Source organism: Suncus etruscus, chromosome 1, assembly GCF_024139225.1.
Source record: "Suncus etruscus isolate mSunEtr1 chromosome 1, mSunEtr1.pri.cur, whole genome shotgun sequence".
NCBI classification, from domain to species: Eukaryota; Metazoa; Chordata; class Mammalia; order Eulipotyphla; family Soricidae; genus Suncus; species Suncus etruscus.
The window spans coordinates 158,765,619-158,780,160 of NC_064848.1; the positions used below are offsets into that span (position 1 = coordinate 158,765,619).

Sequence of the window (14,542 nt, forward strand, 5' to 3'; positions counted from 1 at the left end):
AGAGTTTGCCCAGAGCAAAAATGTACATACCACTTACATTCTGTTTTCATTGCTATAGAATGGAAAAATGTACTCATGAACAGAGCTGTTGTGGAGATGATGTCATAAATTCATCTGGACTCCTTCCTCTGCTAGCAGAGAGCCTAGCTTTGACCCTTCTCCTCCTTGGACAGAGATCATCTTGGAGTCGCTCTTTGTGGGTGGTTTGAAGGGCTTCTCTCATGATGTCCCATATTAACTATATGACCCAGCTCTTGAGGCTTCATCTAAGAGGCATTCCTTTAAGCTTCTGCAGAACTTGAGGATCAATAGAACTGTGGTTTCCTTCCTGCTGAACATTAGGCTACAGTGGGACTACAGTAGACAAAATTTTTTTCTGTGCTCCTGGCCAAGTTCTAGGCTTTCTTCCTCTCAGTTCCCCTCTTTTCTAATAGGTAGAACCATATTTATCACTCCCCAAACAGGAAAAGAAGCCTCTTCTTAAAGGCTGGATGACTTTTTTCCAAAGGTAGAATCTGGGGCAGAGCGATAGCACAGCAGGTAGAACATTTGCCTTGCACATGTCTAATCTGGGTTTGATCCCTAGCATCTATATAGTCCAAGCCTGCCAAAAGCTATGGTCCCCTGAGGCTCCTGAGCACAGAATCAGGAGTAACCGTAAGTGTGCCAGGTGTGGCCTGAAAACCTTTAAAAAAGGGGGGGGGGTGTAAGAATCCTTTTCAACCTCTTAGCACCAACTGAAACTTTGAAAACTTCATTTTCAAATGGGCCACACTCGGCAATGCTCAGGGTTACTCCTGGGTATGCTCTGAGGGGTCATTCTGGCGATACTTAGGGAGCTGATTGGGCTACCAGAGATCGAACCCAGGTTGACTATGTGCAAGGCAAGCATCCTGCCCCCCCCCCCCCGTTCTATCTCTCCTCTTTAGAATCAGCTATGAGTATGCCTACCCCTCTCAGGGGTCCTCAAACTTTTTAAACAGGGGCCAGTTCACTGTCCTTCAGACTGTTGGAGGGCCAGATTATAGTAAAAACAAAAATTATGAACAAATTTCAATGCACACTGCATATATCTTATTTAGAAGTGAAGAAACAAGGCCCGGAGAGATAGCACAGCGGCGTTTGCCTTGCAAGCAGCCGATCCAGGACCAAAGGTGGTTGGTTCGAATCCCAGTGTCCCATATGGTCCCCCGTGCCTGCCAGGAGCTATTTCTGAGCAGACAGCCAGGAGTAACCCCTGAGCATCACCGGGTGTGGCCCAAAAACCAAAAAAAAAAAAAAAAGAGGAAGTGAAACAAAATGGGAATAAATACAATATGTGGCCCGTGGGCCGTAGTTTGAGGACCATTGCAGAGTCTAGAGGAATAAGCATACAGAATTTCCAAGTGCAGAGCCAGAGAGAGAAAACACAATGGTAGGGTGTTTGCCTTGCACGCAGCCCACCCAGGACGGACCTGGGTTCGATTCCCAGCATCCCATATGGTCCCCTGAGCCTACAGGAACGATTTCTGAGCGCAGAGCCTGGAGTAAACCCTGAGTTTTTGGGTGTGGCCCAAAAACAAATAAACAAACAAAAGAATTCCCAGTGCTTCTAAGCAGACATAGGCTAAGGGAGATTTCCTTTGTGTCTATGAAAATGACCGTTCCTGATCTTCTAAGGATATGCCACTAGCAGGCTCAGGATGTCTACATCCCTTGGTCCCTGCTGTGCCCTGGAAATCCCCATCTCCAGGAGTCTCACGTCCACAAATGTGTTCTCTCTCCCTGTTGGCCAGGAATTACACCTTCCTGAGCCATCCTGCATGCCCATGCTCTTAACAGCAGGAAGTCTCCTGCCTGCCCATAGCCACATTCTCCTCCTGTGAATATTTCTGCTGCACCACTCAGCGGGGTGCCCGCTTATCTCTTACTATCCAGGTAAAGCCAGGAACCATTAGGAGCTTTTTCTCTGCCCACCTTCAAACCCTGCCCCCACTCCATTCACTGGCAGTAGCCTCACACCAGAAAGGAAAGTCCTGGACCCATTACATAATTCTTCAGAGTGCAAGCAGTAGCTGGGGCAAAAGGTCAGAGGTCGTGGTAGGGTCAGGTGGCTGACACACACTGTAACGACAAGGTGGTTAAAATTAGACCACAGAGGAAACTGGCAGTCTTGTGGAAATGCAGAAGTTTCCTCTGCAAGTGAGAGGCTGGGGATGCAGGGAGGCCACTGTGCGTGCTGCCTGCCAGGCTATTACTCATTTCAACTCTATTCTTTAATGCCTTTTAGCCCCTGCTTCTGTATTTCTAACCTTCCTCATCACATGTTTGAGTACACGCAATGGAACCCATGGCAGCCTGTGCTGGTTCTTGGAGAAACTTCTTCCTTCAAGGGGTTAAGCCTAAGATCAGGCACCTAAACTGAAGATGAAGCTTTTTCTGGGTAGCTGAGCACCTGTTAGGTCAGCCTCTCAGGCATTGATGACTTAGGTATCTAGCCTAAACCTAAAATGCAGACCTATAATGTGACAGGCTTGGCTAGAAAAAGGCGGCAAGAATGGGGAGAGCTGGAGAGATAGTACAGTGGGCACAGTGTTTGCCTTATATGTGACTGAGTTTGATCCCTAGCACCCAATATGTTCCCCTGAGCTCACTAGGAGTGATTCCTGAGCAGTCAAAAATAACTCTTGGGGCCGGGCGGTGGCGCTGGAGGTAAGGTGCCTGCCTTGCCTGCGCTAACCTTGGACGGACCGAGGTTCGATCCCCCGGCATCCCATATGGTCCCCCAAGCCAGGAGCAACTTCTGAGCACATAGCCAGGAGTAACCCCTGAGCGTTACCGGGTGTGGCCCAAAAACTAAAAAAAAAAAAAAAAAAAAAAAAACTCTTGAGCATCACTGGGTGTGGCCCCAAAACAAAAAAAAAAAAAAAAAAAGAAGAAAGAAATGGGGTTGAAAATGGAGTCAGGAGCTTGCAGTTCACAGTTGTGTGTTGCACTTTCTCTGACCAGTTGGCTGTCAGGGTAGTGCTCAGTTTTCTAGTTTCCTGAAGGATGTGAATCACACCTGCCGCACGTGCTGTCCCGCTGAGTTTCTCTGCAAGTCAGTTCTTACTGCAAACCTCCTGTACAGCCCATTTTTATTGGCACCCAGCAAAGCATGGAAAGTACAAGATGTAGTCTTTGCCACCACAGTGTTGTTGTTCAGGTGGAGGTAGCGTACAGACCTGCAAAGCAATGAATAATCTGTCAAAATTCAAGTTAGTATTTTCCTATGTCGTAAAAGCAGAAATTCCTGCCACATCGCAGGATGGCAAAATATCAATGGGAAGGGGCACACTTCAAGTGGACTAAAGTCAGTGATGAGTTGAACACATACTATGGTTTATCTGGCCACTTAAGCATGGCCTCCTCTGTGGAATGGCATTTACCATCTTCCAGCTCCAATGCAAGCAAGAGCCCCTCCTTATACTTGGTGATGCTCTGTCAGGGGCTGGAGATGAAGAGATGGGTATCATGAGAGGGTATCAGCAAAGCAGATGAATTTGTGAGGTCATGCATGCATGTCTCATTGGAGAACCCTCATCAGGGTGACCATAGAAACCTCATCAGAGATACTTAAAAGTTGATGATTGCTCAAGTTACTGAATTTCATTTTAGCTAAATCAGCCTTGGCTTATGTGTTGATATGGCCTTGTGAGAACATGGTGTGAACCCCAGAGGAGCAGAGCTTTGGTGAAATACCCCCACAAGCCCCTTTCTCCTGACAAGTTTCCTAACTGACCTAGTCTCTTGAACATGAGAAGCTCCTAGGTGGAGCAGGAACCTATCAGGAGAAGACCAAAATGATCTAGCTGGAATGAAACGGCCAAGAAAGCTCTCATCATTTATTTTACACTAAAGCTAATTTTCCTTTAGGGAGTCTGGAGAGAGGGAAGGTAAGAGGAAGATGGAGGGTGGCAGTGAGCACTACTAGAAAGCTGTATTCCATGTATGCTAGTATTTTGTATTCTACCCTTAAACCAATTAGATAGCAAAGTGAAAAGAATTTCATTTATCTTGTTAATTTTGTTTTTTGGAAGGTCACATCCAGCAGTGCTCAAGGGACTAGTCCTGACTCTGCTTGGAGGACCATGCATCAACGCTAAGGATCAAACATAGGTTCCAGTTTGCAAACCAGGTGCTTCAGTTTTTTGAGTCTTAAGATTAAGATTTTTATTATTAATATTGTGTCAACATAGTTATTATTTTCTTTGTTAATTTTTAAAATTAAATCAGGACTTCAGTAAAGAAAGGCAAAACCCCAAAGGGTAACTGTCATTGGTCATTGGCTGTGGGGTTGTCTGCTACCTCAGAGATGACCTAGGAAGGTGGTGACTTTTTTCCTTCCAAGGCCTTGCTCCTCAGAGGCCAATAACACAGTGTGGGCACATGCCTTGCATGTGGCTGACCCAGGTTTGATACCGGTGCCCATATGGTCCTCCAGTCCCTCCAGGAGTGATCCCTAAACACAAAAGCACAGTAAGCCTTGAGCATTGCTGGATATGATCTCCACCAAAAAAAATCTTGATCCTGAATCCACCCAATGGCCCTCATTCACACAGTCCTTCCCTCCTCACTCTACCTCCCTTGTTTAGTACTTTGACATTGTTCTCACATGCCCTTCAGCCAACAGTGTCTCTCCTTTATCTTCCTTTTCAGAAATGTTGTTTTCTTCTCTCCCTCTTACCCTGTAGGTTATTGCAGCCGACTGCAAAAGGGTCACAGTGCTGAAGTATTTTCTGGAAGCCCTTTGTGGACAAGAAGAGCCTCTGCTGGCATTCAAGGGTGGAAAATATGTGTCAGTGGCACCCGTCCCAGACACCATGGGAAAGGAAATGGGAAGCCAAGAGGGAAAACAACTGGAAGATGAGGTACTATGCGGGAAGAGCCCGCTGTGGCAGAGGGGAAGGCTCCCTTATCCTCCCCCTCTGCCCCCAGCCCTGCTCTGCCCATGATTTCGACTTCTCTACCCCTGGTTATTTATAACTACTCAGCAGCGTCAAAGTTAATGTGACTGGCCAATTTCTCAAGAGTGCATTCTGCTGGTGCCCCTTCCTGCCAGTCCCACCCCAGTGCCTCCATCTCACTCTACTACGAGTTCCAGATGCTTCTTTTTAATGTTACATTGGAGTAGAAGGGAGGGAAAGAGTTTAATAATGTGCAGCTCTGGAGGCTTAGGAAAGGGAGGGGAATGGCATTAAGGTTCAGGCTGAGGATCAAGTTTATAGATGTGTGGAGCTCAGCACAGCACAGGCCTGAACTCCAGCTTCCAGCACACATACAGGAAGGGCTGACATTGCTGGGCCTGTGTGGAAAATCACCCCCTCCCCCTGCATAACCCTCCCTCCCTCCCTCCCTCCCTCCCTCCTTCCCTCCCTCCCGCACATCCTGATGTGATTAAGGAATTCTCGTTTGTTTGCCCTTGGTTGTTTCTGTAGTCCTTACTTCACTTTAGAGCCTACATATGCATACACTAATACATCCACTCATACTAAGCTGGCAGTAACCCTGCCATGCTATATGCATCTTCCAGAGGATGATTATTAACATGGGTCTGTATATGCTGGGTTTGTGTGTCTGTTTAAATGAATACTGCTGCCAACTTCCCTGCTGTCTGTGCATTCTGAGAAAATGTGAGTATATGATGGTTCAGTGCATGTATGGTTCAGTTCATGTAACAGCACTGCCAGCTGCCCTGCTGTGTGTCTGGGCATGGGTAACTCTGTCTGGGTGTGTGCTCACACAGTTCACTTTTGACTGAAGATTAACCACCATTGCCTTCTTTTACCCCCACAATATTGAAGTCAAAGGGGACTTAGGTGGAAAGAACATGGGACTTAGGGAAGGGACGGAAGCAATTCTAGCCAGAGGCAGGTCACCCGTAGGCCAACACAGTCATTTGGCCCACAGCAGTCTCAAGTGCCTGCTGGAGCAGGGTGGGGTGCAGGGATGAAATCAGCAACAAGCCAGGGAGCCAGATGTCAGCTGGAAGCTGTCATTTATGATCTGAAGCAGTGATAGAGTGGGCCACCTTTGGTTCAGAGTCTTCGGAGCAGCAAAATCTTGGACTGGCTGGAGAACCCCACCCCTCCCTGATGACATAGGGTTTAGCTTCCAGGACAGAGGTGGTTCCAGGGATAAAGCTGAGCCCATGATTCCAAACTCTCCAGATGAAACCTGGGCAGGGAATAATGGGAAAGAATGAGCTGTCAGTATGGGAGGAGACAGTCGGATTATTAAAGCTGTTGGGGTGGGGGGTCGGAGTGATAGTACAGCGGGTAGGGAATTTGCCTTGCACAAGGCTGACTTGGGTTCAGTTTCCAGATGGTCTCTCGAGCCTTCCTGGAGTGATCCCTGCCGGGTGTGGCAAAAAAATTAAGCTGTTGGGGTTTCCATGCTTAATGACATGAACAGCTATGTTCCCCAAGCCCTAAACTCTGGGTAAAGAAGCCTGGGTCAAGAAGCACTGTTCTGGGCCAGAGAGATAGCATGGAGGTAAAGCATTTGCCTTGCATGCAGAAGGTCAGTGGTTCGAATCCCAGCATCCTATATGGTCCCCCAAACTTGCCAGGAGCAATTTCTGAGCATAGAGCCAGGAGTAACCACTGAGTGCTCCCGGGTGTGACCCAAAAACCAAATATAAAAAGAAGCACTATTTTGGGCCAGAGCAGTGGTCCAGGCAGTAGGGTGTCTGCATTGATACACACTAACCTGGGACAGACCATAGTTAGACCCCCGGTGTCCCATATGGTCCCCCAACCAGGAATGATTTCTGAGTGCATAGCCAGGAGTAACTCCTGAGTGTCACTGGGTGTGGACCAAAAACCAAATAAATAAATAAAGAAGCACTATTCTTACACTACAAGCCTGAGGCAGGCAGTAGAAAGAAGATAAGCAAGGCCAGTTCTTTTTTTTTTTTTTTTTTTGGTTTTTGGATCACACCCGGCTGTGCTCAGGGGTTACTCCTGGCTATCTGCTCAGAAATAGCTCCTGGCAGGCACGGGGGACCATATGGGATGCCGGGATTTGAACAAACCACCTTAGGTCCCGGGTCGGCTGCTTGCAAGGAAAACACCGCTGTGCTATCTCTCCGGCCCTGCAAGGCCAGTTCTTAAAGGTTTCCATAAGAGAGGTCTTCTGACAAGTGGAGTCTATCTACCACAGTCAACTAGGTTGGAAATGTAGGAAAAGATCCACAAAGAAGGGAATGGTGTATTAGTGCCAGAAAGATACTACAGCAGGTAGGGAGCTTTCTTTGCCATGACTGGTTCCAGCTTCAATCCCCAGTACCCCATATGGTCCTGCCAGGAGTGATTCCTGAGTGCAGTCAAGAGATTAACCCCTGAGCATAGCCACATGTGCTCCTGCCCCAAAATGGCACAATTTGAGGGCCAGGCAAGGTTCTCTACCCTTCCAGGGAACAAGCCAACACTCCAGTCAGTCAATCTCACTCCCTCTTTCTGAGGCTGATTAACCAAAGGTTGTGACCCATATACCACACTGCCCACTTCTTCCTTTTCCCACGAGCTCCTGGGTTCCTTTATGTTATTGGCCCCTGGGAAACCTACCTATCCTAGTCCGTGTAATTTCATAACTCTGCACTTCCCCGTTTTCTGTGAGAGCTGAGTAAACCTCCAACAAGCCTCACTTGACCTTTTTTTAACCTTTGTCAGGCTCCCTCTAAGCCCCATGATAACCCTGGTATCCCTGATAAGAGCAACAGAGACACTGTTTCCCCAAGACCAGTCAGATATACTATTTTACTCATGTTGGTCCAGGTTGGCTTCATGAATAGAGAGGAATCTTCTCCTTCCCATGACTTGGGCCTCTCTGGAAGTGACCCCTATGACACCATAGTTTGTGGTTGTCAGCTGCTTGGTGATTGTGGATAGCACACCAGACGCCTATTGCCTCTTAAGACAGTGGCAGTTTTAACCCCATCGTGAGATCTCATCTCTCAATAAACTGCAAGACAAACACTTAAGCTGATCAGGAGAAAAGAGCTGTTTCATCAGACATCATTTTTCCTATATAGAACAGAGTCCAGTTCCTTAGGAACACTACCAAAACACCTACCTTTTCAGAGTTAAGGCACTTGCCTTGCTCATGATCAACTCCAATTTGATCACTGGTGCCATCTATGGTCCTCCAAGGCACCTCCAAGAATGAGCAGAAAGCCAGTAGTTTGCCTTAAAACTTCTAGCTATTTAAAAAAAATGTTTAAAGTGCCTGTCTTTCTGTGCCTATATTTTGCTTTTAAGACAAGCATTACCTACATACCTATACAATGTACTAACTATTTTCAGCTAGGAAACTACTACAGACAGTCTTCTTAAGATGGACAGGTAAGGGGCTAGAGAAAGGGCCAGAATGATAAGATAGCAAATAGAGCATTTGCCATGCATGCAGCCTGAGTTCAATGCTCAGTACTCCATATGGTCCTCAGAGCTTACTTGAAGTAATCCCTGAGTCTGCAGAGCCAGGGTAAGCCCTGAACAACATCAGTGGGTATGGTCCAAAAAACTACAGAAGAGCTGCGAAGCCCAGAGTCAATTCCTGGCACCACATAGATCTATAGATACATACAGACACACACCCCTCTTTTCTAGAAGTAAAGGGGAAAAAATACTTAGAGGAGAGGGCAGTCTGGTGTCCTGAGTTGACTGTGTGATGCCTAGCAAAGGTGGGATACTGAGGTAAGCCTGGGCTTACCATTTAGATTTGGAATCCCCAGCCTCTGCTGCTTCCCACTTCGATATGAGCACATACTTTGGAATCAGATGCTTGAGATTAATTCCCTGCTCTATCATTTACTTACTTTGTAACCTTGAATAAATCATTTAGCCTTTTTTTTGCCTGTTTGTTTGTTTGTTTGTGGGGGAGCCATACCCGGCTATGTGCAGAGCAGACTCTAGGCTCTACATTCAGGGATCACTCCTGGCAGTACTCAGGGGAACATTTGTGGTGCTGGGTTCAAACCTAGATCAGTTGCATACAAGGCAAGAACCTTGCCAAATGTACTAGCTCTTCTGCCCCATCATTTAGCACTTTAAATTTCAAAATGTTCCTTTTTAACTAGCATTGACAAAAATACCCGTTTCACAGGCTGCTATATTAAATATGCTAATTTATGAAAAGCTCAACCCAATACCTGGCCAACAATAAGTATTCAGTAAATGACATCTGTTTTTGTCATTACCATCATTCAATTTGGCTTGGTTTGGTTTGGGGGCCATACCCAGTAGTGCTCAGGGCTTACTCCTGGCTCTGTACTCAGAAGTCACTCCTGGCAGGTTTGGGACACTATATTGGAGGCTAGAGATCGAACCCAGGTTGGCCACCTGCAAGACAAGTATCCTACCTGCTGTACTATCTCTTGACCCTTTATCATTTGGTTTGAAACACAACAATCTTCATTTCTTGTATGTGTGAGGCTTTAGGTTAAATCCCTACACCACCATAAAATACACACACACACACACACACACACACACATCTTTTACACACATACACACACACACACACACATCTTTTAAATTTCTCCCTGTTACCCATGCTAACCTTGTCCCTCAAGGGAAGTTCTCATGGGCAGCTGCATGTTCTCTTCTGACCAAAGCCAAAAATGAGAGGGAGGGAGGAATGGAGCCTGGGACCACCCGGGCAGTGGTTGCTTCTGAGGAGCTGGAGCTACAGACAGGGAGGTGCCATCCCTGGGGAATGCTCCACCAGCCTGGCAGGAAACTCCATAAACTAACCAGCCATCTCCTTCCCTGTTCTTACCCCAGAACAGCAGCTGAGCAAGGTCATGTCATGCGAATTCCTCTAACAGGAATTCCTATAACAGCATCTCCCACACCACCAAGCTGTGGTCTTAAAAAGAGACCAGGACAAGCCTGCTGAGCTATAGCATCTGCTCCCTGACGTTGTCTGGGGCAAAAGAGCTTCCACGCCTAACTCCCAGCTGTTGGCCAGAGTTGATTCCTATCATATCGTTAGTATAAATTAGTTTAAATTGGGTGGTTTAACTTTCTCTGTTTTTTCCTTTGGTGATTTCAAACTGAAAGTAGGCCCAAAGCTTGATTTTTGTGGGTGTATGCAAAGAATGAAAAGTTACTTGTATAAGCATGGAAGCATGTGTGTATGAGTGACTCATGGTAAGGATCTGTGACTCTGTGAGAAGAAAGAGCTCTAGGGCATTCAGGGAGCAGTTGGGGTGGGGTGTCAGGAAATGAAAGCTTCTTTCTTCCACCCCTAGTCATGTATCCTAGTTAATGATACATGCACACCTGGTTGCTTTTGCAGTGAGTGAGTGCTTCAAATAAGCTTGAAGTGAATGTTTTAGAAGGACAGAAAGATGTTTATGGTAAACGCCATGAACTCATGGTCTTCTCTTTTCCCTGGTCTATTCCACCACCCCTAGGAGGAGGATGTGGTAATTGAAGACTTTGAGGAAGAATCAGAGGCTGAAGGCAGCGGAGGTGAAGATGACATCAGGGAACTTCGGGCCAAGAAGCTGGCTTTGGCCAGAAAGATAGCCGAGCAGCAACGCCGCCAAGAAAAGATCCAGGTGGGACCTTTGTAGACACAGTGAATCCCATTAGAGTGGTGGTTTCATGGCATAGGAGGAAGTTGTGAGCAAACAGTTTTGATGTGAAGGATCCTCTCAGCAAGAGTCTTAACAGTGTCCTTTCTACTTCACCTGTTCTCAGTAAATGCTGGTAGCACTTTTAATGACTAGAAGCTCTCTCCTGGGTTCCAGGTAAGAGACAGGCTCTCAGAGAGTCTGAGAAAGTTCTACCTCAGGGTTCAGAGAGCTAACTCAACTTGCTGGAGTACATATTTCGTATGCAGAATACCTGGGTTGGAGTCTGTTGGATTCCTTGGGACCATGACATATACTGAGCATAGAACCAGGAGCAGGCCTTCAATTATAGCTCCCCAACTTCAACTTTCCAACTTTTTTTCTTTTCTTTTCTTTTTTTTTTTTTTTTTTTTTGGTTTTGGGGTCACACCCGGCAGCGTTCAGGGGTTACACATGGCTCTACACTCAGAAATTGCTCCTGGCAGGCTCGGGACCATATGGGATGCCAGGATTCGAACCACTGACCTTCTGCATGCAAAGAAATGCCTTACCTCCATGCTATCTCTCAGGTGCCCCAACTTTTTTCTTAAATGAGTTCTCTCCCAGTGATGATCTATACATGTATACCATACATACAGAAAATTTCACACCGTTTTTTCTCAAGTATTTTTAACTTATAGATAAATTCTTTAATTGAATCATGTCATTTGTGAGGCCTGAGAGCACAATGGTAGAGCATTTGTCTTGCATACGGCAAACCTAAGACAGACCTGGGTTCCATTCCTGGCACCCCAAATGCGCCCCTGAGCCTGCCAAGAGCGATTTCTGAGCACACAGCCAGGAGTAACCCCTGAGCACCGGCCAGGTGTGACCCAAAAACCAAAAACGAACCAAAAAAAAGTCGTTTGTGATTGAGTTTCAGTCATATAATGTACCACACCCTTCACCAGTGCACATTTCCCACCAACAATGCCCTCAGTTTCCTCTTGCCCTCTTCCCTGCCTGCCTCTGTAGCTGACACTTTTCTTCTCTCTCTTCTTTTTTTCTTCCCTTTAGACACTATGGTTTGCAATATTGTTACTGAGGGTTATCATGCTTTATCACTTTATCTCCTTTCATCACCCAGTTCTTATCCAGAGGGATCATTTCCAACTATCATTGTCATAGATCCCTTTTCCGTCCTAACTGCACTCCCCCACTATTTGTGGCAAGCTTTCTACCATGAACTGACTGGACTGGTCCTCCTGTCCCTTGTCTCTATTATCTTTGGATATTATTACTATACTATCTTTTTCTTTTCCCACAAATGAATGTGATTATTCAGTCTATTCTCCTCCCTCTGACTTATTTCATTCAGTATAATATTCTTCATATCCATCCATATATAAGCAAATTTCATGACATATTTTTCCGAACAGTTGCATACATAGCATTCCAGATGTACCTTAGTTTCTTTATCTACTCATCTGTTCATGGACACATGGGTTGTTTCCATATTCTAGCTACCATGAATAGTGCTACAGTGAACATAAGAGTGCAGAAATTTTACACCATTTTAGGGAATTCCAAGTTCCCATGAACACTTAGTCAGGCCTTCTCAGAATCCTTAGTCAGAATTCTTCTCTAGGAATCTCATGGATTCTCCATTGAGAACTGCTGTTCTTGGGGGAATTCCAGTCATAGCCACAGATTTTTTATCTGGATGCCCAATATTATGATTGATGGCTCTTGGACATCATCTTCTTGACAGGACACTTTCTTTTTTTTTTTTTAATTTTTTTTTAATTATGAGAACAAAGATGCAAAGAAAGAGAACAAGGTAACGTTACAGTGGAAGGACAATCACCTATAGCATAATTCTCAGAAGAAGTCCCCTTACTGATATCTTAACTTTGAACTTTCAGCCAAAGAACATTAAGATAAATAAAACAGAATCCATGTACAATTACTTTGTCCCTCAAGTCTCCAGATTGTAACACATTATAGTATTTCTTAACAGCACACAAGGCAATCTAAAGCCATAAAATTTACATAACTCAAACATTAGAGGCATAGTATTTTTTACATTTCCACGTACATGCATATTAGCTTAAGTTAACCTCAAATTTTAAGTGGGTTTTTTTTTTAAGATTAGAGTCTAAGGAGCACAGTAAAAAACAGTGTTAGAGCGGCAATTGTTGTTTGCATAGGCCCACCAAAATATGAGAGGCCTTGAAAGGAATAGCCTTGGCCTAAATACATAGAGACCCTACCCCTGAAGTTTCCTGGCATAAGACCAACTCTAGGCTCCAGTCAAGTTAGATCGTCCAATCCAAGACATTGTCTGTAGTGCCAACACACTTTTCACACAGTCTCTGTTGTTGGTATCATGTTTCTGTATTAAAGATCCTGGAATCTGCATATCCTACATTGAAGTCAGGATGTGGAGCGTCCTCTCGTTTCACCTCACCATTAAAGGGCAAAGCAGGAAGCCCTGTCCTGTAAGGAGGTCGTTGTTGTTAAGTCTTCTCAGTGTTAAGGGAAGTCTCTGTTGAGCAGGTCGATGTCTGAGCAGAGGTAGGGTCTTCCGTGGTAGAGGATTGCTTCCAGGTGATGTTATAGACAAACCTGGATGTTTCGTGGATGGCTTCCCTGGTTCAGGGGTGAATGGAAAATGCCCTTTCTTCTGAGGCCTGTTCCAGGTCATTATTTGACAGGACACTTTCAGCCATCCAAGAAAAAAGCTACGCAGTCTCCACTCTGAATCTTCTGGTATTAGCCCTCTGTGAACTGTACCTTCATTTCAGCCAATTTTTTTCTTTTGGGGTAATTTTTTTGTTTATTTGTTTTGGTTTATACTAGCAGGTGCTCAGGTGTTACTTCTGGCTCTGCACTCAAGAATTACTCCTGGCAGACCTGAGATACCATATATGCCAGGGATCAAACCTGGGATGGTTATATGCAAGGCAAGCACACTAGCAGCTGTACCATGTTTCAGCTCATCTTTTTTTGTTGTTTAGTTTTGGTTTTAGGATCACACCTGGCTGTGCTCAGAAATCACTCCTGGCAGGCTCGGGTGTTGCATAAAAGCCCTTTGGATGGTGGTGGATGGTGATGGAGGGATGAGAGGCCTTTCTCCTCCAGCTTGGGCCATGTCTCTCCAACCCCCTCCAGTAGGCGGGTCTGCACCTTCAGGTTAGCGGCAGGTAGAAAACTCACAGGCAGTCAGGGTTCAGGAGATATCATCTTTATTCATCCCTGGCCAACATGTGTGGCCTATCATAACCATTTATGCTGGATCCCTTGTCAGTCCTGCATTGTACCTTGACTTTCAGCCATCTCTCCTTCTGTCGCTTCTCTCCTCCATAATCTATAATCTCCTCTCCTAGCCTTCCGGCCAAACCTTTTGAGACCTTCCCAAGACCAGAAATTCCCAATTCCCAGAAATGGGCAGGTCTTACCCTAAGTAAAGTTATGTAGAAATGGGGTTTGGGGGGCCGGAGAGATAGCATGGAGGTAAGACGTTTGCCTTTCATGCAGAAGGTCGGTGGTTGGGCCCGAAGAGATAGCACAGCGGCATTTGCCTTGCAGGTAGCCGATCCAGGACCTAAAGTGGTTGGTTCGAATCCCGGTGTCCCATATGGTCCCCCGTGCCTGCCAGGAGCTATTTCTGAGCAGACAGCCAGGAGTAACCCCTGAGCACCGCCGGTGTGGCAAAAAAAAAAAAAAAAAAAAGCAGGTCCATGGTTAGAATCCCGGCATCCCATATAGTCCCCTGAGCCTGCCAGGAGTGATTTCTGAGCATAGAGCCAGGAGTAACCCCTTAGTGCTGCCAGGTGTGACCCAAAAAAAAAAAAAAAAACAAAAACAAAATAAAAAAAAGATGGGGGTGGGGTGACATGGGGGACTATATGGGATACCAGGAATGGGACGCAAGTCAGCCATATGCAGCACTCTACCCAC

At 45.8% G+C, this 14,542-nt stretch overlaps 1 protein-coding gene across 1 annotated transcript in view; it reads left to right on the plus strand.

Annotated features, from left to right (window-relative positions):
• SMG6 (SMG6 nonsense mediated mRNA decay factor) overlaps nt 1-14,542 on the plus strand; it is a 303,380-nt gene that overhangs the window by 266,059 nt on the left and 22,779 nt on the right. The window contains exons 14-15 of the mRNA XM_049782046.1: nt 4,713-4,889; nt 10,439-10,585. Coding sequence (XP_049638003.1) covers nt 4,713-4,889; nt 10,439-10,585 — 324 coding nt within the window. The remainder of the gene's footprint in view (nt 1-4,712; nt 4,890-10,438; nt 10,586-14,542) is intronic.